At 45.3% G+C, this 24516-nt stretch overlaps 1 protein-coding gene across 8 annotated transcripts in view; it reads right to left on the reverse strand.

Annotated features, from left to right (window-relative positions):
• CrebB (Cyclic-AMP response element binding protein B) overlaps positions 1 to 23892 on the reverse strand; it is a 28743-nt gene extending 4851 nt beyond the window's left edge. Inside the window, exons 1-7 of one of the 8 annotated variants that reach the window (XM_075681751.1) lie at positions 23766 to 23892; positions 20018 to 20203; positions 15847 to 16029; positions 13260 to 13340; positions 8819 to 9068; positions 6792 to 6947; positions 6107 to 6281 (exon numbers count right to left, since the gene is read on the reverse strand). In XM_075681751.1, the coding sequence (XP_075537866.1) occupies positions 6107 to 6281; positions 6792 to 6947; positions 8819 to 9068; positions 13260 to 13340; positions 15847 to 16029; positions 20018 to 20203 (1031 nt within the window). In that variant the 5' untranslated portion in view covers positions 23766 to 23892. The other 7 variants (XM_075681752.1, XM_075681753.1, XM_075681750.1 and 4 more) reach the window with 7 other exon arrangements.
• Between the last annotated feature and the right edge of the window lie 624 nt (positions 23893 to 24516).

The following is a 24516-nucleotide window of genomic DNA, read 5'->3' on the forward strand; positions in this document are numbered from 1 at the left end:
TCTGCTTCACACCAGACGGTGGGAAGCGCATGGCGACCACCACTCCAGCGCCGACCCACCACTGGGTGGCATATCACAAGCCGACACCATCGGCTCCACCACAACCTCTGAACATGCAGCAGGTCACCGCTACTACATTCACACGGCAGACTACACCAGCTGAGCTGCGGCGATGAAAACGTGGCGACGCTCCAGAAGCTGCACCATCTCGCCACTGCAGCTGCACCTCAGAAGGTTTTGGCAGATTGCCTCGCCACCTGCCCCACTGTAGCATCCGACACCATACCATCAATTCCAGAGACCATGACCACTTTCCATCCTCAGCAGTCATTGACGTGGCATTCGCACACATCAATGATTAGGCACAGTGAGACACTGGCTCCTCTCGTACTAGACGTTATACCATTCCAGACTTCCTATAGGTTCTTGGACCACGGAAGCGAGATACTTCCTGACCCTCCGGTGCCACATCTCCAGTTCTAAGGGTAGCCATTGGCCAAAGGCACAGCACTTCGCACCATGCTCAGCGACGTCTTGCTCAAAGAAGCAGAAGCGACCAACATAGATGAAATCATCATCGAAGATCGTCCCGTGCAGACCAAATCTACGTGTCACACGCGCAAGAGACCATAGGTTTCGGTGTAGACGCAGCTGTACCTTGTTTGGAACCAACGACCTCCCGGTGGGCAACGACAGCGCTCTTGCAGTCACCCATGCCACAGTGACCAGGAATCGCCCTTCGTTCCATCATCGTACATGGATCACTAAGCGGCACGTGGTATTTTGCAGAGTGCATTAGCAACACTGCGATGATGTGCCCGACGAGTGAGCAGACAGTTTTACTGCTTGCATGGCACACCAGTGCAGCTGGCCACTCTTCAATGTCCAAGATCTCCTGGTATGCTTTCTCATTGGCAACCATCCTGAAACAGCCAATGCCACTCACGAGAGCCATCTTTGGCAATTTCTCATTCCCAGAGCCATTTGCGGCAGCGTGGCCGAGTGTAATGAAGAAGTGGCTCTTGAGGGCGGGCACTCGCGCCCTCAAGAGCCACTTATATATACATACATACATATATATATATATATATATATATATATATATATATATATATATATGAGGGAGAGAGAGGGTGAAGGAGGAGGAGTGGTAGTGGCCACCAGCTCGAGTGTCGGCGTCTCGTGCCACAACAGTTCTCACCGAGTGGGTATGTCAAAAGTTCCTGCCATTATGTTCTGCCTGATGAAGCTGCTGACCAAGGCCGAATTTCAGGAGTGCAAACGTAAGCTTGCCAAAGCTGCAAAAATGACAATATGCGTCTTTAGCAGTTCGGGCCACACAAGATTGGTGCATATCAGTGTCTGGTTGCAGCGTCTTGTCTCACTTGACATTTTTCCACCTGACATTGTTCCCGTTGCAGAATTTAGTTTAATACAGCACTGGGTTGTCCAGCCGAATCGAGCGAGAGTAGTTAATAGGAAAGTGTGCGAGTTGCTGACTGATCCACTACATCACAGGGTGTCTACCAAGTTGACATTTCCAAATTCCCAGAGTTTTCCAGGTTTTCCCTGAGTGCCTTTGCAAAATTCGTGAGTGACACTGAACTTCGTTTTAAGTAAAGACGGGCTGACACACATGTTAAAAAAAGAAAAAAGACTTAATTCAGTTTGAATAGTAAGGGGCAGTGTTCATTTTATTCGAAAAGAAAACAGAAGGGATGGGTTAGTAAAATGCACAGCGAATAAAGTACCTTAAAAGAATAGTAAAGCCCATTGCAAATCGAGTCAAACATTTTCGAATACAAATAAAAATAGATGCATACAGAAGCAAATATTTTCGAATACTGGTTACTTCTATAAGTGATAGCAAGCTCATTGGTATGAGGCCCGAACTTTGTCACATGCGAGATTCTCTCTCAGCAGCTGAAAAGTCAACCTCAACTGTACTGAAATACTCTCAGCCCACACACAACACCTCAGTGTTGCGTTTCACTGTTTAAAAGAGTTTATTTTGGTTTGGATGATGGACACCTCCATCTAAGTGTCAGCTAACACTGTTTTTTGAGCTCAAGCTCCTTCAAACTGGCGGCGGCACGCTTCCTTTACCATTCATTCCTCAATGCATAGGTACTCTCTGTTCTCGTGTTCAATCCACTGCATGTTCGCCCCACAGACCATTTGAAGCATCCTCTTGGTCAGTTGTAGAATCAAAGTCCGATTTTTCGGAGTCTGTATGGGCCGTGAAAACGTCCGAAAAATCAGGCAGTCCGAAAAAAATGAATGCATGTCTTTTACTGCCCTTAAGGGTACAAATCGCCAGAAGCAAGTCCAAAAAAGCTTTGAAGGCCTGCCAGTACAGTTATTAGGCATATCAGTGCTTGTACTGTGACAGAGGATGGCGTGTGCAAGCGTGTATAATTAAAAGGAATACATACTGTATCCCGTGACAATTGCCCCTTCACATGCTCGTTAAGCTTCACCGCAATACTTTGCATATGCTTCACCGAGTAACACTGCTGTATTGAGGCAAAGTTGACTTTCAGAAACCAGCATCAACCCGAGCTTCAAGGCCAATCACGAGGATTACAAAGGCGGAGTCGGCGCCATTGCTGCCACCAGCGAATTGAGTTAATGAAAAACACAATACCAGACAGCAAGAAGCTTAAAGGGACACTAAAGGCAAATATTAGGTCAAGCTCGAGAATCTTTAGTATTCGAGAATCTCCAAAGCATCAATATTATCGCGTACAGAGCCTTAATAATAGAGAAATTCAGATAAATGCAGGACATGATTAGAGACTCCCCTGGGAAATTCAAGTACTGGGCCAATGGCGAAAGCACTCCAGAGTTAATTTCTGTCACTAGTACTGAACCACTTGTTGCAGAAGACATCGTTGTATTGCATGATAAGTTGAAATAAAATGCTACTTGTCCAGTTAGACTTCATTTTTAGAAAAAAGAAATTGAAATTATCCTTGACGACGACATGGGCTGTCGGAAGGTTTCATTTTCGCTCGACTCTGCACTGCCCGTGTTTTCGCATCTCAATTGTTCCGTTAGCGCGTAGTGCTGCGCTGGTTTAGCTGGCTGCGCGAAACGCGCGCAAACTGCAAGTAGCAGAGAATTCAACTTCTATTTGGTGTCGCGGAATGCCCGAACCCTCTCCACTACTTGACCAAAAAGCAGCTGTAGCAGCGGATTCACCTCTCTGTCTCAGCGCCACTGTCTGTCGGGCGCAGTTTTACTCACCGATGGCCGCAAAGCGCAGAGATGGCGTATGCAATGTCACCACTCCCCCGGTTGTGTGGGGAGTGAGTTGAAGTGCAATAAAGGTATTTGGACCCTTCAGATGCAATTTTCTCATAAACTATCTTTTCTTGGCACGAAGCAAGCATTGCGAGGTTTCTGAAAGAATATTTAAACAGTCCACATCAACTTAGCATTTGCCTTTAGTGCCCCTTTAATGTCAAAGCAGCTAGGCCTAGCGTTGCCGTGGTGGTGGCTATGGCTGCCAGCAGTTGTGCATGCGAGAGTGCCGGTTCGAGGCATTAAAATGGCGGTGGTGGTGGCTTTGATTAATGTCGTTTCGGACCTGTGGTCATGGCAAAAAGTGTGGAAAATCGTACGGCGAATGGTTCTTGCGTCCAAAATTTCAGACGCTCTTATACATTGACTCTATGGGGTATGTGGTGATGCCGCAACACCATCCAAATATCGGGCACGTCCCGAAAACTGAGCGTCGACTGTACACTGCCAACTCCTCCAGCCGACGACACGGCATCAAAGTTCATTTGTTACGATTCTTCTCTGTTACTCGAGCGAGCATTAGCGTGAATTTCGTTCCTTTCAATAAAATTGCAGCTCATTTTCCTTGACAGAAGCAGAAATTTCCCGAGTTTTCCCCAAGTATTTCCAGACTAATAAAAATTCTCGAGAATACCCGGTTTTCCCAGTTGGTAGACACCCGGGATCCACTACACTGATCCGCACAGTACCAGCCTCTTGGATTGCTCGGGTGGCAAAGCAATTACCTAAAAGGAGTGTGGTGCTGAGTTTTATCCTCGGAACAAGATACAGTAAACCCTAATTAACTCGAAGTCTGATATCTCAAAATATTGGACAAGTTGAAAATTTTTACTGGCCATGGTGTCAACCCATGCGTTTTTCATCCCTTATCTCAATAAATTTTTGCACCCAGGCTCCAGATATCTTGAAATCTCAACTCCAAAAATACCAGGGAGCAGGCGCAGGGGCAGCATCGGCAGCTTCGCTTGCACTCTCTTTTGGCCCGGTGAACAGCTCACTAGCCAAGCCATATGAAGTGCCAGGCAGCACTCCCATCCCACCCAGCTCTCTAGCTTATTTTTCCCCCTTCTTTTTGTCTATCATCACTTGTGCACACTTGCTCAGCTGCTAGCTGTCACTGTGTTGTAGCCTCGTGCAGCAGCGGTTAGTGGGGAGGCGAAGGCTTTTTTATTTTCCCTCTTAATTACGATGCTGTCAGTGTACGCATCAACAAGGCCACAGCATGACCTTGAGCAAAGTGATCGGCACTTTTGAGCAGGTGCAGTCAGCCTACAGCCTGCACCCAAGAGAAGCTAGCGACCTTATTCTCGCGTGAGCACTTTCGTGGACAGTTTCACTTTCGCAAGACTCAGCACTCGACACGTCAAAGTATACGGCCGGCAGTGCTCTTGGCATTACGTGAAGATAGTGAGCTTCGCACAGCACCAAGAACGCTGTTAGCTACATACACGGATGTGTCCAATGCCGAGTCCTGCGAAATCTTGTGAATGGGAAACCGTCTCCGAAAAAGATTGCCAAAGAATATTGCTGCACCATAAAAATTGGAGGACGCTTAAGCTTCGCCTTCAAGAGTGGAACGCGAGAGCGTTCCCGTCGACTCGCCAAGGGGTGTAAGACAATGGGCTACGGCGCAGCAACTACGCGCCCCACATCGGACGCGGTGAGCGTCGAGCAACGCAGCGTTCGGCGCGACAACAAAATGTGCGCCTGAGCAAGCGACGCACGCCTGAGCCTTAGAAGCAGCTCGTTTCTAAGGCAACACCGCGTTCACTAGAGGCGCTTTTGTACCGCTTTGAAGCATCGAACGCGTGGCTCAGTGGTAACGTCTCCGTCTCACACTCCGGAGACCCTGGTTCGATTCCCACCCAGCCCATCTTGCAAGTTGTTTTTTTATTCATAAAGTGCCTGCTGGGATTTATCGCTCACGGCCAACGCCGCCGACGCCGACACCGGCTTTTCTGCGACACGAGCTCCTTAACGCCGTCGCGTTAAAAGCTCACATTATTTTAGCAAGATTGCAACTTGACAAGGATGCTCTCTTCATGCTCATTTAACGGTGAGGCATCAGTTCCAGGTCACTCACGGGCATCTACTAAAGGCATGACAATTGCACTCTTCTGCAGTTCAGTTACAGTTTTTGAAGTGAAATTGTCCGGAATTCATTACAATGCAGAAAGTAGCAGAGTCAGCTTTTTGGATGTTTCGAACTGATTATGCTGTGAAGAATGGCTTCAAATATTGCATTAGGATCAATTATCTTGGTTCTTCAGTAAAACACACTGTTTTGACACAGTGCCAGTAACGGCGTAGCTCATAAACATCACTGTGTGTGGTTCTCGATGCACCCAAAAGTGCTTGAGAATATTGCTGGCAGCATTTTGGAAAGGCTTCACGTGGGCTATGCGTGTCCAGCGGGCTTGTATTTTCGCGATTTCGTATATCGAAAAAAATTTTCTGGTTTTCACAGCTTCGAGTTAATGAGCGTTTACTGTAAATCTTTGAAAGCTTCTTTACGAGGAACATGTGTGGGTTCTCTTTGTAGCTATTGTGCTACAGTCAGGTGGATGCCAGCATTACCTTTTTATAGCTGTGCAAAAGTGTAGACTCTTTACTACAAGCAAATAACTTTCAGCAAACCAAGTGATAAAATGGCGAGCACACAATGTCCTCGGGGAGTCACCGTTATAATGATAGTAAACTAATGAATCACCAGTAACAGCATTTTTAATGTTATGTTCTTTCTGCTATGCAGCAATGGCCAAATGACATACTATGCAGTTCAGCACTCCTGGTGGCATACCTGTTCTTGAGTAGGCGCAGCTCCCGCTTGCGGGACGCTTCCTCGGCGAGTGACTGCTGGGTCTGCAGACTGGCCGCAGGTGCCATGACCACACTTTGCGCCAGTGCCTGTGATGAGCCACCACTGCCCGTCGTTCGGATCTGGTACGCTTGCAGGTCAGCCGCGGACACTGTCACTGTAAAGCAACATGCAGCCCTAATTAATCTCCGCTGTCGCAGCTGTGCTACTAAGACAGAACGAGTTCAATGTGAGAACAAGCCAAGAGCAGCATACAGATGTGCCAAGCTATGGCTTGCTACTTGGCAGACAGAAAGATAGAAAGGAAGATGAGGGAAGTGGATCAAGTTTCCATTAAAGTGTCTCCTTTTCATTAAAGTAGACTGCGCTTGCAAGTAGAAGGAACAAGATGGCAAATATCAATGCCTAGGTCGCTTACAAGCTTTTTAGTGCAGCTAACGGTGCTATCAACCTTGCTTTCTTCCATGCGTTCACTACAGTTTCAAAGGGTGTTTGTGTAGTCTTTCGTCACATTGCTACCCATGAACTGAGTGTGGCACAGAGGTGGAAAAAAACTGTTGCTGGATCAGTTCGTTCATAACAGCAAAATAATAATAAATAGAACCAACTTAGACGAGGACAAAAGAGGGAGAGATACGCATAAGAACAGTGGGGAAACAGTTCTAACCTGGGACAAAGAACTGTCCATCTTGTCCTTGAGCATACTGGACGATGGTGCCAGCAGCTGTACCGGAGCCAGCGTTGGTCATGGTAAGCGTCTGGAGACCCTGCAGGCCACCCTCTTGAGTCACAGTCGCCAGCTGTATGGCTGAAGCTGGGACCACTGCCAAGCAGAACAACCACCAAAACTCAAGACTTCTTTACACGATGCAGGAGGCCACATTCAATTGCTCAGATAAAAAATTAAATTCCAAGGTTTTTCGTGCCAAAACCACAACTTGATTATGAGGAATGCCGTAGTGGGGGACTCCAGACTAATTTCAATCACCTGGGATTCTGTAATGTGCACCTAATGCATGGTACATAGGAGTTTTTGTATTTCACTCCCATTGAAATGCAGGCACCTTGACTGGGATTTGATCCAGTGGCCCTTTGCTTGGTAGCGCAACACCACAACCACTAAGCCACCATTGCATGTAAGTGCTCGGATAACCCATCACCCTGCAACTTTATTCATACAAAGACAAGAGATAAGTAACCTTGTTCTGAAACAAATGCAAGTTCAATTTGATTCCTCTTCATTAAAAGGAGGAGCTTCCGACCAGGTCTTGCTACTTTGTGCAAATTCAACACTTTAGGGGCCTATCAATCTACGAAAATTTTGGCTACTATGCGGCAACCTCATTATAGATAACAATGGACTGGGATGATAAGAGTTTCAAGATCTTTTCTTTAGGAAATGAAATGACACTGTCCATTTGTGGACAGTGTCATCAAAACAACTTTGGCAAAGGTGGACCTTCTGTGGTGATAACAAGGAATTATTGACACGATTTTGAGAGAAACTGTGCATGCCTTCAGTGCACATCAAGGAGAAAAAGAAAGTCGCAGTTTCGCCTGAAAGGCAAAGCATCGATTGCGATAGCAAATTAGTGGACAGCTGTATGAAGTAAGAACAGTAGTTTTATCGGCCATATAATCTTGTAAACATAGGCGTACTAACTAAATTAACAAGCATGGTGTCATGCGTACACGAGCAAACATGAACACATCTCACTCGATCACGAAAACTCGCTGTCAGAACGCTGGAGTGAGGAAGTGCGGCAGCAGCAGCAAGCGAATTGATCTTCATGCTGCGCCTTGCATCAAGGTAAACTAAGTCGTGGAAACACAGAGCACGGCGGACTGTGTCCCTGTCATAGATGGCTTTCAAGATAAAATGGCCCTAAGTAGAATGCACCCCCCCCCCCCCCACTTCAGAAGCCTCGCGCGCGACGGAAGGCGCTTCCTTCCTGCTTCCCTCCCTTGCATGTGCGAGATTGGCCGCAATCGCTGGCTCACCCTTGCACGCTTTTACTTGCACATACAGCATGCGGCATGTGGCGACGATTTTATCGCCCTTGGACTTTATGCAGAACCTGACGCTGATGGCAGAAATTCGCCTAGAGTGTCCATATAATTGCTATCGCAATAAAAAAACTTCAAAGATTGCATCAACATGAGTTCACAAATTCTTAATCATGAGAAATTCCTTTAATATGATATGAAACATCAGTCATGATGAAACAGGAAAGAAGCATTTATCCAAGTGACAAAAAAAAAAGTTTGTTTTGCATATTTTACTCTTCAACTCTAGTCATCACAAGACCGCTCAACATAGCATGCATGCATGCATATACATGCAAAGAGCCCAGAGGAGTAAATGACCAACCAACATCACTGAAAATATAAGCTGCACGGAGGGTTATAAGGGCTGCTGTAGTGGAGGTCTTTGGGTGTACATTAAAGAACTCCAGAGTGTCAAAAGTCATCAAGAGCACAGTACAAGTGTTTTTTGCATTCTGCCTCCATAGCGATGCAGCCAGCGGGGCAGGGAATCGAACAAGCAACCTGGTACTCAGCAGCGGAGCACCATAGCCATTGAGCCACAGTGGCGGGCGGCGACAGTATTGACCAATTAATGAGAAACTAAAGGCCCATGCATGCAAGCAAAATATTCTGCTCAAATTTGGATGCCCATTGGAGGTTGCCTACCTTTCAGCAGTCCAGCTGCAGTGTGGTACTGAGTGCCAGCCACTGTGATGGTGTCAGGGTCGTCGTCCTCGTCTTTAGAATCAGCCGCGAGTGACGCTACCGCACCCTGTGCCTCGGTGGACGATAGCTCGTTTAGGATCTTGCGGTACGAGGGCCTCCGTGCCAGTATTTCTCGCCGCTTCTTGGAATCGTCTTCTGCTGTGAGCACAGCTGCCTCCCCTGAGGCATCCAACTTGCTCGCTGGAATCAACTGTAAAAGCAAGTGGGTTGTTTACATTGCAAATCTTCCCAGCCCAGCGTCAACTAATATCACAAATGGCAATCAGTGCTAAAAAGTACAAATCAAATGAAGCGTTTTATTGCTCTTCACCTGTCCTCACTGTGCCCCACTCTTAGCTGCTTGACACGAGTTGACATGAGCCTAATGCTTGACAAGACATGATGCAACACAGTGACGGGGGCCAATGATTGTTTTTAAGCTAGAATTATTTCTGAATGGACGCACAAAAGAGCTGTTCTGAAAAATAAAGTGAATAAGCTAACGATTATACTATTACTGGGCAATTTAAAGATGCAGAATGAAACAGACAAATGTTCGTACACAAGGGTAATGAAACCTTGTGTCCAGTGTAGTCTCAGTTTTGGCTCTATCTCAAATTTGGTTTCAATTCAGTCACTGTGAGAGCAGGTTTGTGCTGGGCTAATTTTACATCCCTTAGTTAGTTGGTACTTAAGCACCAGTAAACTGGTGCAGTTTGGTCACTGTAATGCTAAAAATGCAACAAGGCTTGAAACAAGAACTTTGTGTCCTATTTTCGTAAGGGTGACTTTCATAGAGGCACACAAAATATGCGAACTGCAATGCCCACTTACTATATCCACAAAATTTTGTTTTTCCACAGAAAAGAATGCTCATTGCTCAAACTGTTCTTGAAGATATGCTACGAGTGTGCAACCCAAGTGATAATTTATTCTCACTCACAGAATCTATCCTACATAATTCATCATTAAACCTCTCAAAGGTGAGAAACTTGGCTACACGTGTTACTTAGAGGACAGTTTCCCAATTCCACTGCCTGCAGAGACTACCCTCGAGGAGCACAGCACGATTGTTCAAAATAACTAAACTAGGTGAGCCAGTTCACTCGCGATGAGAAGCATCGAAATACTGGACATCAGCCAACATGGCAGCAATTAAATTATACGGCCTTCCAAAATCAGACAATAGAGTGCTGTCTTAGAGTGGCACTTTTGAATATTCTGCACGAACTGCTACACTGGAAGATGGTTAAAGAAAATGGGCTTATGCAGTGGCAACGAAAATACAGCTGCAAAAATTAATTTTTAATTGCATTGTTTACCTGCGAGCAATAGTCATCATTAAATCTATCTAGTCCTCTGTTCTATTCAATGCATATCTTGGCCTTAATGTAAGATTGCCACTTGTACAACTCTCAGCTAAAGAAAGGTTGTGCAAACAGCTGACGATGGAAAGAATAGTAGAAGACAATGTTGTCAGGTGTTTGCACTTGTCACCGGCATTGATGCTTCCAGTGCATCGTCAGTTAGGCTGTCCTGCTCGGCGGTCATCTCCACAAAAATGAGAATCAGGATAAAGCACCAGGCAGAAGCTGCATATATATGCCCCACAAAAAGCCTGCCCCTGTATAATCATGTATTTCTGTCTGCCTTTATGAAGTTCACCACTGATGCGAAAAAAAGTCAAGTGAACATAATGTGGCAGCAGCTACAAGATAACAACCTTGACTGAAAGCATAATGATATACATATGAAAGCATGCATATCAATGTACCGTGCTTGTAAGAATTCAAATTTGCATGCCAGCTGGCTTGTCAAATATACTACGCAACACACTACCAGCAAATCCTAGAGTAACAAAACGAGCAAAGCACTGAAGTCCACAAGCTTCCACTACATGTCCCTCGCATGCCATACACACCTAGGTTAGTATTGTTAGCTGCAGCCACACGCAAACACACACGCACGCACACACAGACATGCTCAACTTGTATAAAACAAAAAGTGCAATTCATGGCACACATGCAGCGCAAATGATCAGAAAGCAAGTTATCGAACAAAACAAAACCTCTGTACCCTTTTGTCACTATGGGACTACGCTAATTTTATAGCAAGCCTGCAAGCACCATCACACCACATAAAGCAACGCGACTTCTTACATGGGGCCTGCAGTTGCATCTACTAAAAGCATTAACTTAGCCACTTACTTCTTCAGCATATAGCCTACGCAGAGCTACTGGCTTTTGACTTCCTTTAAATGGGTGATTACACCTTGGGTTTAACTGACCAAAGAGTTGCTTCAAAAACTAGTAACAACATCAATATCAGGAAATTGATACACCATATTCGACAAATAATTGCCAAGTTCTTAAGCAACAACAGCTATGTCAATGCCGCTCTCTTTCAAACATGGCTGTTCTTTAAGCTTGCAATTATGCAGATTAAGTGCATGGGCCACTTAAATTTGCTCATGGCTTGTGCAAGAGGCAGCTCGTATGATTGGCAGTCTACAGCAAGGACAGATTATCTTGAACAGTTGCAAGCTGAAGGGTGAAAAAGCAGACGTGGGAGGAAGTGGGGGGGGGGGGGGTACAATGCAATAATCTTGCACCAGCAGTGCAATGCCTGAAGCAGTAGAGACACCAGATTAGTGTTATTTCTTAGCTCCAAGGAGCCAGTTTTCGTAACGCAAATTTAGCCACCAAATGCAGCCTGCTACCTTCACCTCTTCCTGCATAGTGTCTTATGCAACTCCTTATCAATTATTCGACCCTGCCCCTCTAGAACTTCCGCAGTTGCTCGGCTGTAAAACAAAGATGTGCCTTACTACTAAATGTATCCTCGTCCTATTACAAGCCACAAGGGCTGCATTCACTGCACGGTTAGAAGTGCAGTAGCAAAGGTCTGCTGATTTGGTATTTTAGCAGTACATACTCAGAACCAACCTGTCCTGCAGAAATGCACACCACCCTATGTGCATTTTGGACAAAGATAATTGCACTGACTATGTTGGCCAAGACGCAGAACTTGGAACAAGTTAACTCCCTGTACCGCTGAAGCTTACATATTCGTTCCCTGGCGCCTTACATTCTGAACATGCCTGGCAGGCAGCTTGCCTTAGCCCGAAGCCTCGTTAATGTTGGTCCTAAGCCACTGTGTGTTACGTTTTTGTACAGTGTATGGAAACAGCATCAAACTAAGTACTGAACACACTGGCACCTCCTTGGTCACCAAATGATCTGGGAATTTATGTTTGCTTTTGAGAGCAAATTGAATTTAGGTTTCCAATGTACTACTCTCACTATGAACACAGTCAAATGCACCTTTTCAGAACCAATGTGCAGATGGACAGGTTCAGGTATCAATATAGCCAGACCCAAAACAGCAGCTCACTCTTTTGATTTAGAGAAAGTATAGCATCTGTTACTATCGGGGACCAAAGTTTCCAGGATGCGTGAGTGTATACCGAATTGCATTACTGCGATATCTGCCGGGATCAGCTACACTATCACCTGCGCTCAAGATGCCGGATAGTGTGGGCCACATATGCGCTTTCCAGCAGTGTCAAGCAAGAATGATAGGGCGGCTGATCCTGGCAGCAATACAATTCGCCAGACACTTGCGCCTCCAGGGGACTTGTCCCCGATAGCATGTACTCTTATGCATCCCCTTCACATCAGAACATGTAGTTGGCTGCGATACATGTAAAATAAACAAGGCTATGCAAATGTAATGCTTTATCTTAATAATATGTTCAAGTGACATCGAGGTTATGGTGTGTCCTGACAATGATAACACGACTTGTAGCTTAAATTACAGTATACTGTAAGCTCCCATAACTTCACTGCCTAAATATTTTGCAAGACAAAGACGTCACACACGTTCAAAGCCACTGGATTTGGTGGTTTTCCTAGGCTGTCACATGGGTTTCAGTGTATCTGTCCCATGATTGTTACAAGGGAATCAAGAAACTATAGAGTCCCACATTTATGCCATCATGTGTATCCTGAATCAAAGAACACAGGAACTCTGTTTTTCTTTCTTTCTTTTTTTGCTTAATATGCTCCTAGTTTCCTGCAAATGTTTGTCAGCATTCCTCCCCTATTCCCCCACCAACAAAAATTTGGTGTCTCCACGTTAAAGAGAAGAGAATAGAACCAACATACTCACTATATACTGAACAGAATAAAAAAAAAGACCTTCACGAGGCATGTGGCAGACAGGCTTTAGCACGAGGGCCACCGGTTGACCACACTCAAGCATTGCATAAGCATTCACACAATGCTCGCGCAAGCAAAGAAACAAAAATGACTAAAGAAATGTGTGCAGTGCAAGCAGAAGAGAAGCTCCGGGCAGTGTTAGGATGACAGAAGCGCATGTTTGCAAGTCCAGGCAGTGTTACCTGGACAGGGTGGACGCCAGCATCACCGTCGGCACTGTGGATCACTGAGCCCTTATTTACCAAAATGACATTCTTGCCCAACTGGAAAGAAGCAAGCAGAAAAAAAGGGGGGCCCCCCACTTGGAGCAAGAGCAGTGGCGGCAGCAGCAGCAATGGCATGGCAGCCCCAACGCTCCTTCGCACTATTCATCCCTGACCTCTGCGAAGATGGCCAAGCTGTCCGTGTGTCACAGTCTAAACCCATGTCCCTCAATCCAAATGATCGCAAGCAGTGTTTCCGAACAGACTTGCCCCAAAATGTGTACAACACATTCACTGACTGCAAAGTAAGAGACTTTCAGAAGTCATCAGATTGATTGGGTAAATCTGCAAACGGTATCTAGAAAATCTCACAACAGAATGGAAGCAACCACAGCTAAACATGAACTAGCACCCGCACTGTGGTTCACAAATTTAACAGCAATAGGAAGACACGCCTCTACAAGCAATCAAGTGCCTGTTTCGTGCAAAGTGAAGCTGGCAACTTGCACCACGGAGGCCATGAAGTACCCCATGACAATAGCCAAAACTTTTACCATACCTAGGCATTTTACAAAACTACTCTTGCACCTAGTAGTATGTCCCATCCAATATAGGATAACCAAATGGACGCAATGTGCTTGTAAACTAAATTACAAATGACATATGACATGCAGGGTATCCGATAAAGATTATATCTACACCCTGTTTCAAAAGCACATGGTGGTAGCGATACTATAGCATGGGGTCAAATTATATATGATCTAAGAGAGCAACTCTCAGCAATGAACTCGTGAGACGGAAGGTCACGTCTAGAAGTAAATGACTAAGCAAGCCCGATCAACACTTCCTGTATTACTTATGTGGCAATACAGGACTTGTAGACAAGAAGTAAAAGGCCTTCTTTAATAGGCTGCTGTAAAATGCACCGAGGCCAAACTGAGTCCTCACGATCATGGAAGGACACTAGAGAAAATATTTAGGCAATGGTTGCAACGAAAGAAACCACTAAGTGCTTTGAACAAGCAATTGAAGAAAGAAGCAACCCTGAGAAACTAATGAAAAACATCTCACAAGGCATGCAGTTAACCAGAAGGCAACCCCTTATGAAAAGTATGAAAGGGGGAATCGAAGACAAATGCTACGTACAAGCTTTTATCTTATTTCCTATACTGTCAAGACCAGAAGGCATTACAGGGAAGAGTAGAGATTGTTGATACCTTCTTTCATGTTTCTGGCAATGGAGATGGCAGCAATGGTGGCTGGAGGGTGGTTTCGGTAATGACAAATTTTTCATACCATTGCTTGGGAAGTGAACATTAGCCTGCCAAGGTAACTAATTTCAGAGCCACCTATGTTACCATGTAATGCAGTGTTGCTTCCAAGAATGTACACGACGTGGGGACATGTATAATGCCTAGTGAATGCACAAATGACAGTGGCTGCACCATCACAGATCACAACCACAGAACACAGAAAAAAAAATAATATTAAGACGAAGGTCAACAGGGATGGGTCGATTAAAGCGTTAGTGCAAGTGCAGGTTACATTGCACCTCTAAATATGCAGCAGATTTAGACAACACGGGACCTGAACACTCACTGAGCTGAAGTTTAATATGCAAGAAAATACACATTCATGACTACACATTCTAGGGTTAATACATGTACGGTGGGAAAAAGAAAGTGCGACACTTAAGGCTCCAAAATTCGTTGTCACAAGGTGCTCAAGCTTTGTTATAGGGATTGAACCTGAAGAGCCAGTCAGAGGCTAGCATAAGTGGCTTCATCACCAATTGTGTTCAGGAGCTCCTTGCCTAGCTTAACAAGGCTCAATCGTGTTGTTCAGTCTTGTCTGAGTCCTTTCTTGCACTTTTAATTTTGTCATAAATCCTTGCCTACCGTCCACTAATACAAGCACAGAAAGAAGGTATGAACTGCGACTGCCCGCAGCCTACTAATGCCAGCTGGGAGGAAATGTTTCCATCGGCTATACTTCCTGGTGCGCACATTTTGATCAGGAGCCGGCACAAGTTCTGCCACAAAATTTTATTTCCAATGTGCCCATACACACACACAAGCACGCACGCACACAGGGACAGGCAAGTCATGTTCTGCTATGCCACTGGTCATACCTATTGTCAGCGAATTTAGCATAAGAACAAAACACAATGCACTAATTAAATGAACAGTTAAGAAAGCAAGTTGGGAAACATGAGTAAATTATGCAGCTGAAGTAGCAAATACTGCCTGACAAAGCATTTACCTTCTGGTGCATTTTCGTGTGGTCAGGTGGATGAGCAGCATACAAGACCAGGAAGAAGAACACAGATGATTTTAACACTCCCCATGTTCAGCCTTGTCTGCTGCCCACTCAGTTGACCATGCCAAGATGGATGCACACCAATGTGCCTCATTATCCATCTTGCTGATTTTATTATTGGGGTTTCCTAAGGAATGTGTTGGTGAGGGACTCGCGCAAGAGATTGCTAACACTCTGCTGTATACCACACACGCACAAATGAGCTTTGCTTAACTCGCCAAGGGTTAAAAAATGGAAGAGCACTCACACCAAGTCCACTTACTGTCTGCAGGGCAGCTGCCCCTCCAGCGGCCTGGATCACCGACTGCTGGTTGGGCTGTATCACTGACTGAACGTGCATGGGCTGGTTGGGGATAGACACGTGCACTATGGACACACCTCCACCTGGCTGTTGCACTGCCAGTGCCTGCGTTGTGGCTGATGGAACCACCTGCGTGGCAATGGATGAGAACAAGTGCAAGACAGGTCAAGGGGGCCATACTTTCAACCAACAATCACATAAGGGAGCCACACTGTTGGTCAGCCCAACTTTCTGGGCTATGCTTTCTTGCATGAAAGGGGTAGTAAATAGAGTAACTTAAGCTTGCCGGGTAGATTAGTGCTGGGCAATCAGACGTTTACCATGAATGGAGGCGTAAAGTAACATCCAAAAAACATAACATACAGCAGCTTCCTGTAAACTCGCGAACTTTGCTAAATCGCAGAATATGTTGTGGTCGATGAAGCCAACATCAAGAAATTAAGAAACTTCGTTAGATTGTGGATTCTGCCAAGAGGAGGTTTCTTATGTTGAAGTGAGATTGGACAAGAAGCAAATCGCCATAGCAGCATGGTCAGCGTAGAATCGGACATGTTCCGTACATGCAGGCAGAACTAAATTGCATGTGCTCACACAAAGCTTGCATCTAGCAAGTTAAGCTTATGTTGAGAGTCTTTCTTCGTACTCATAGGTGCTTCAAAGCTCTCTTTCATAGTGAACTTATAAGATGGGCATGAAGTTGGGAAGATAGTTTCGTGCTCGCCCTGTATGTTGTTTTCTACTTCTCTCCTGCTAATATAGTACTCTGCTTTCAAGTTATATGATCACAACTTCAGTTTTTCTTCCGCGTATATTAGGACCATCATCAAGGTCAGCCTATTTTATGTTAACTGCAGGATGAAGACCGCTAATGATCTCCAGTTAACCGTCTAGCGTCAAACAACTCTGTCCTATTTTTGAAAACTTCCCAATTTCATTACGCCAGGTCGTCCTCACCATCTTACAACAGCATTTACAAGCCCCATTCTCTGTTGGCAATATTTCATGGCAACAAATATGGCAGCCTCTATGTGAAAACAAAGCTTGACGGGAGATGTGCTAACCAAGAAGTTTCTTTAGTCTCATCCCCTTCAACAAGTTTAGCAAATCGAAGTACACAGGAAGTGGCATAGACTGCAACACAACCAAGAAAACAACTCTAGAATATGTGATGGCCGCCAGGCTCGCCTTTCCTCGTCAATGACAGTGTCACTCTTGCAAGACACTGCTGTTGTAAGGTTGCATTAAGCACATGGGTGACACAGCTGCTGACTGCATGCAGAGTAGCTCTGCCGGGTTGGAAGAGTGCTGGCAGCAATTTTCTACTACCCTTTCCTTTAGGGCTTTCATAGTGCCACAATGCTCATTTTTATGTTCAAAGAATAATTAAAATAAACAGTTACTAACAAGGGACATAAGGCACAAGCATATCTTCTGTACAGTCCTCTGTTGAATGTGTCACAAGTTCTTACATACAGGAAGACTTACATGTGGAGATTCCAAACTTATAGGTGAATATTTCCCGACACCATTTCAATGTGAAACAAGCTTCCAGGTGCCATAGAATGCTGCAAGTGCTATACAGGTTTCCTATCTTTATGGATTACCATATTTTAACAATGGTGCTGTGGTGCGTGTACCCCATTCTTTTCCTTATTATTGTCCCCCTGTAGAAGCATGGCTTTATTCTTCCATAAGTTGCAATAGCCCTTGCGCTATAATGCCTTTATAGTGCACCAGGCTTTTAAAATAAACTATTGTGAATGCTGCTTGAGGCAGGTCAAATCAGACTGGCAGTGCAACTACACAGGAGCATTTAAATCTGAGTTCTTGTCTATGAACCTGACAAGCAGAAGCTGAGAAGGTGCCATGTCAATGTGCTGTACTGAATATAAAATGGGCATTTTACTGAAACAAACATGTCAAACATGATAGAGCCTCATATCTGAAACCAAGTTTGGCTTTACAGTGATGTAGTTCGCGCCAAAAAGAAAGCACTTTGCATGCACTCTGTTAAACATGATAGAGCCTCATATCTGAAACCAAGTTTGGCTTTACAGTGATGTAGTTCGAGCCAAAAAGAAAGCACTTTGCATGCACTCATGCAAGCCTTTACATTAATAAAAAAATAAAAAGAAGAGAGAGAAGGGAAAGCCAACTCCTAGCTGCTGCACAAATGCATAGGCACCACTGGCCATAAATCAAATCACAGGAGTGCCGCCGCTATGGGTTCTTGATGTTGCAGCTTTCTTCAACTACAATGCCTAATTTGTGCTGCCATTGCTAACCAGAAACACGCTTAGCTGAAATGCTAGATATGCCCCTTTACAGACAGTCTACAGGCAGCTGATTTGCACGGACACCACATCCCGTACTTCCTAAACTTGATAAGTTGGAATTTCAATCAGCAAATTAATTGTGCTAACACATTTGGCATTTCGCAAATGTGCAAAGTGCACACGCATGCAGCAGTGCGAATTTCCAAGATGGCGGCATGCATCAGCCAAAGATAATACGGTCTATACTTGCCATCGTGGACAGCTGATTGGGAAAAAAATAAGAAAAGAAAGAGAGAGAAAGAGAAAAGAATGGACAATGTACAGACCAGTGAAAACAAAGACGTAGGACGTGGCTCTCAAAAGTAGGAGTCTACAGCTCAAAAGGTGGAAAACCGTAGGAATGAAATACACCTTGCAGCCAGCAATAACATGCATGCACGGCAGGGGTTTCCACCATCTCCACAACAGCTGCATGCTCATGACAGATGGGTGCCATCTGTGTGTTCATTGTCCTCAACACAAGATCCTGTCGACCACCTGGGGCAACCTCGAAGCAACGGGTGGCTCACATCACGTCGGCACTTCGTGCACTTTTGCAAACCTTTGAAGTAACAGTGAGCGACCCTTCTTGTCTTTCCAAGAAGAATTCAGTATAGAGCAGCATGCCTATGCTAACCCTGCGACATCGTCAATGAATGGATCCTGCTGTTGTAAGCTTGAAAAATTTCTGCACTTGAGCTGGTCTTTTGTAGACCTTAAAGGAGACTGCTCGTGTCCACATCTGTAGATATGAAATTGCCTGGTAACAATGACAATCAAAATGCTATTATGTGACAAGGGTGCACTTAGCATCAATGTAAATTATGAAGCCTACTAAGACATGACTGAGTAGTTGCAGGGTGATTGGTTGCCATACCAAGATGGATCATTCTTAATGGAAACCCCAGCAGAGTTCATGACACCTTCTTAATGCTACTCAACTTCCATATTAACAACGTCTGACAAATCGACAACTTTACAAGAGAGGTAGTGTTTAGACAAGAAAAGGATATTCCTCGACAATGCCTGCTTCGATCACCATTTCTACATGAGAAAAAGGGTCTCCACTAAACGATCAGGACGTATAAACCAAACTACAAAAAAAAAAAAACTTTCGTTCGGAGGAATAAAAAAGGAGTGAGAGTGTCGTTCTTGCACAAACACCTGAAAAGCAGCAAAGTGCGAAGAAAATGTGGCACAGACATTGCGAGAAACCCCAAAAACATGTATTGCAATCAGTGCTTGCTTTGTCCAGCAGCTGTACATCCTCCATCAAATGTAAAGTGCTGGTCATGCGCACAGGCAAAGTCATCCTCAAAGAAGCACGGTTGCAACTCTACTAGCACCGGTAGAACCTCAAGCTTGCTGCAATGTTGGCAGTCACGTGCTAGGCTTCGCCATTAGTCATGCACAGCAGGTGAATGCTTGCAAACGCATGCTTTGTAAATTGATCCATTTCCTGGTTCATGCAAAAGCCTTGAAGCCAGGCTTGAAAGCAAGAACTGGAGCCACATGAGAAGACGCCCTCGCTCTGCTGCTTAGACATTTTCGGTGTTTACAAACACCGTGGACAAATTTATAATCCCAACTTCCAGTGGCTGCTTTTACTGGACTTCCCAGTTTTGTTACATAAATGCTGCATCGAGTCTTCATGCAGCTTCCTCCTGGAGCAGTATAAAAGTTGCGAGTTGCACAATGCAGTGGTGACAAGCAGAGATGTGCAGGCAAAGCATGATGCAACAAATTTTTTTTTTCCAGGGATTGCAGCGTCTCGTGGCAGCCACAGTGCAGAACCAACTCACGTTGAGCTGCTTGACCTGTGCCGGCGAGGCAAACACCACAGTGCCGTTGGTGCGCCCCTGGGCAGAGGTGACCACTACCGCACTGGGAGCCGGGCTGGAGCGTGCTGCCGTGGTCGTGCTGCTGGCACGCGAGACGGGCGCGCTGCTGGTCACCACGGTCGCTCCTTCTTCCATCAGCACTTCCATCTACGCCATGCAAGCGGGGTCAGCGCTGGCCAGCCACGACAACACAGCACACGCCACCCGGCAGCCAGAGCGGGCACACACCACCAACCACCCCCCGGCAAACCGCTCCCATGACCAAGCCCCGCTCAGAATGCCTGCTGAACCTTCGAGAGTAGCAGCAGCCACAGGGCAGTGCAGCAAGCTGTGCAAGGACACCAGGCACACCTGACGAGGCCATAACACAGAACACTGCCACAGTACAACTAATTCCTAGATCCACTAAATGACATTGCAGAAGCCCAGCACAGTAAGCAGCTCTGCAATTAAGTGCAAGAGTCAGTTCCAACTAAACTCATGTACTTTTGTCCACAAAAAGAAAGAGCAATTGGAAGTGAACAGAAAAGCCAGCCAAACCCCTCTACTACAGCAAACATCAGAAATTTTGGCCACACTAGTGCACACTAAGCACATGCTCCTTGATGATATCCAATGTCTTTAGCATTAGCCGAAGATATGCTGCAGGAAGCACAGCAACAGTTTGGCCCCCAAAAACAGCTTCAATTTTATTTGCATTCTTTTACGATCCCTGTATGACCCATATTGCCAAGTTAATCTATGTTATTTATTTTACTGCTGTTTATAGTTTCATTAGAGCTACCTTTTTAGAGAAAAGTGGGAAACACCACCAGTCTGTGCACACAAAATTCGCACTTTCTTCAAAACCAATACTTGGATGAACATAATGGAAAAGGAAAGTAGCTGTATGGGCACACCATCAGGACAGCACAATTTATGGCACCCTCAACATAAATCATGCCCACCCCCCACCTTCACACACTCTGCAGTACAGCACTGCTTTAGAACTTCTAGCCGGATTATTTTGTATTCCATCTTGGTAAGAGCTTAAGAGTGCAGGAAACCGCACTTTCATGCATGTACCGAAACACCCAATAAGTCCCCCTTTTCTCACAAGTAAAACCTGTTTCACATGGTGCAATTTTATACTGCATTTTCCGCAGCTACGATTTCCGCAAATGCGAACTTCGCATTGCCATTTCACATGCACCGAGCATAGCAGCTGCGATTTTCGCATTTGTGAGCACCTAGCGGAGGACTGAATTATTCTTGCCGTCAACACGCTTCAGTGAAAACAAAGTAAAACAACTTAGAAACCATTGTTGTGATGGTTGTTTGTGTTTGAGTGCATTACTCTATCAGACGAAAATTAAGTAGTTGACGTGTCTACAATCCATGTTGCGATTGGTTGCCCATCCTTTCCATATGCATTTTCACAGAGAGGTTCAGGATTCCAAACACTGCATGCACAAAGTGTCTGACGGCCCATTAGCCACAAATGCAAGAACACAGTCAAATTTGCACCATCTCAAACGGGCGTAAATGTGAAAAGGGGAGTCCATTCTTGGGTGTTTGAGGGTGTGCATACATGTGTGTTGCCTTGTGTTCTCAAGCTGCTAGCAAAAAGAGATGGTCTTGCTTGCAATTAAGCCAGCAGTATCAGCTATGGTAGACACAGTCAAACATCAAAATCCATCTGCAACTTGAAATGAATGCAAGAGAGTCAAGTCTATGAAATGTTTATTTTCATCAAAAAATTTTAGAATGCTCACTTATTCATCTGCTAAGCTTACATACAAGACTGAACTGAGACTTCATTTAGAAAGCCTTATAGCTTCTAACATAAACGCCAGTTCTCAAATCACAGCAGGAAGGGGGGCAATGAGACCATGCAGAGGCCCATAACAATAAATCGCGCACCCTTTCAGACTGTGTTACAGTAATTATCACTGGCAACATGCACTTTTGAACACATCACCACTTTTATCATTTCTCACCATCACCATTTCTCTATTTACAGATTAGCAGTCACTAGCAGTATTAATCACACTTGTCACGGGCGCTTGAGCATGCAAGGAGTCGCCATGAGACTAAAATTCTGTGAACTGCAGTCTGGCAGCGTGTGGAATGTAAAATCGACTGCAACCTTTGCCCACTCCATTTTATAGACTTTACTCGAGACTTGTGTTGTACAAACAGTCAATACTGCTATCTAGCTGCATGTAATGTGAAAATCTATGACCTGAGTAAATAGCATTTGTCCAAAGTTGTGTGTCTGCAAGGGTCTCAAAACTATCACGTCTCTCCAGAATGGGATTTCTAATGCATCACCTTTTGGTTCACAAACATAATTCGGGCAGTTGATTGCTTTCCAAGGACGGTTTAATATTTGTAACGTATGCTGTGGGATGTAAAACTGCAGAATGGCAAGGAAGAAAAAGTTTTCAACCAGTGTTTAATAATCGTTTCAAGGGATCCTACCGCACACAGTCCGCCCGCATGGGCAGAGGCCATGTAACGGTTTGCGTAAGCGCGTGACGTAACTGCACTGACGTCATGCGATGACGCACGCGACATTTTTATCGACTCCACGTTGGCAGAATGCGCGCTAAAGCACAGCCATATGCGACAACCTAACAGCGTTCTTTTACAGCTACATCGATGACCTTAGCTTTCGAAGGTGCCTGGTTTCTCACAAGGAAAACGCTGTGCGTTTAGTCGGTTCAGAACAGTGCAGACTTCTATCGAATGGGTCCACAGAACGCACGTAAGCGCCGATGCCACCAGCTTTCTGACCTTTCACTAACGCTGAACATCTGCGATCAAAACTCTTAACTGCTACTAAGCTCAATCTACGCGAGGGCCTCAAAATGGCCTACGCGCGAAGCGACTCCGCAGCCACGTTGCAAAACTAATTTGGCTCAAGGCCGCTGCGAGCCCAGGTGCGCGAAAGCGCGGCGCAATACCTTCCACGGCCGCTTCCTTATACCACGCACAGCAGAGCAAAGAATACGGTAACGTTTTATTCCAGGAAACAAGTCAGCTGCTCGAATACGCACATCTCGCACGCATGAAGACGTGTGTTGACGAAACCCTCGTGTGTTGTCCGCACAAATTATGACCGCAGAACGCAAGACTCAGCTAGAGGAGCATCAAATAGAACTAATAATGATAAAATTAAAACGCACAAACGGAGAAAAAAGAAACCACTCAGACCCAATTTAACGCGCAAACAATCATTTTAAAGTCGCCAATATATGAAATGGATTGCAAGACTATCGGGCGACACGGTTTCACAAGCACCTTGAACACAGCCTACAAGGCGAGAAGTTTGTGCCACACCATTTCAGACAGTCACAAAATCGACGCTTCGCATACGGCAGAGTAGCTCCGTTCATTCGGTCAACTCCTAAGTGGGCAACTAAATGCGCGTTAGAACGCTAGTCAGGACGCAGAGGTTCGCAGTTCCGCGATCGAAGCAGCCGCGACGTACCGTTAAGCCTAACGGATACACACGCGTCTAAATTCAGCGCGATTGCAGCCCTGGTAGCCCTGGCATCCTGCCATATTTGCAGCGATACCATTCCACACTACATCCACACGTTTTCCCAAAAGCAGGGGTCAAAAATTGGGCTAATTTCTAAACTGGCAATCGAAAAATGCCACCACCGCACCAAAGACATCACGCCCGACTGTTATTGTAAGAGGGGCGACTCAGAGCACTTACCAGTTACGTATTTCTCGTCACCAAGTTTGCCGCAACCCGAGTGGGCAAATTGGCAGAAACGTAGGAACCACGTCAAAGTACAACGACGTCGTCACTGAAAGCAGGTCCACATCACCCTCACCTAAGAGCTCAATATCACTGCGCGCTACGTCACCTTGGGCCTTCCTCATTGGACTATTCACAAGCGACGCACACGTGACGATGCGCTGCGTCACCGTCATTGGATGGCCTGTGATGATTCACAAGCCATGACGACATGCAAGAGACGCATATGCAAGGACAACATTTTCCATTATATAAAATTGCTTTTCGTAACATTAAAATTTAAGAGATCTCTCCAAGATCCAATAAAAATTAGCGATAGGTAACAAAAAAATACGTAAAGCGATTGTGAAAATATTATTGAGGCAACGAACAACGCACTCCTTTCTTTTTCGGAGAGCGACGGTCGTGAGCGCAAAGGCTGGAGGGGTAGAGGGTAGAGGTAGAGGTTGAAGGAGGGCGTGGGCAGCGAGGTAGCCGACATCTATGGATGAACGCCGTTAAAAGGTGTGCCAGGTGTTCTCCGTGTGCTCGCGGGATTACAAAATAATAGTACTTATTGTTTAAAATTACCTGGGAACAAATACATTGACAAAAATACCGATTGTGCCCTCGTGTGAAAAAAAAAAAAAGAGCAGATGAGGGGAACATGCACGCAAAAAAAAAAGGGTGCTCCGCGCGCGCGTGAGCGCGCAAATAATGCGTGGCA

This window comes from Dermacentor variabilis, chromosome 2 (genome assembly GCF_050947875.1).
Source record: "Dermacentor variabilis isolate Ectoservices chromosome 2, ASM5094787v1, whole genome shotgun sequence".
In the NCBI taxonomy this organism is placed as follows: domain Eukaryota; kingdom Metazoa; phylum Arthropoda; class Arachnida; order Ixodida; family Ixodidae; genus Dermacentor; species Dermacentor variabilis.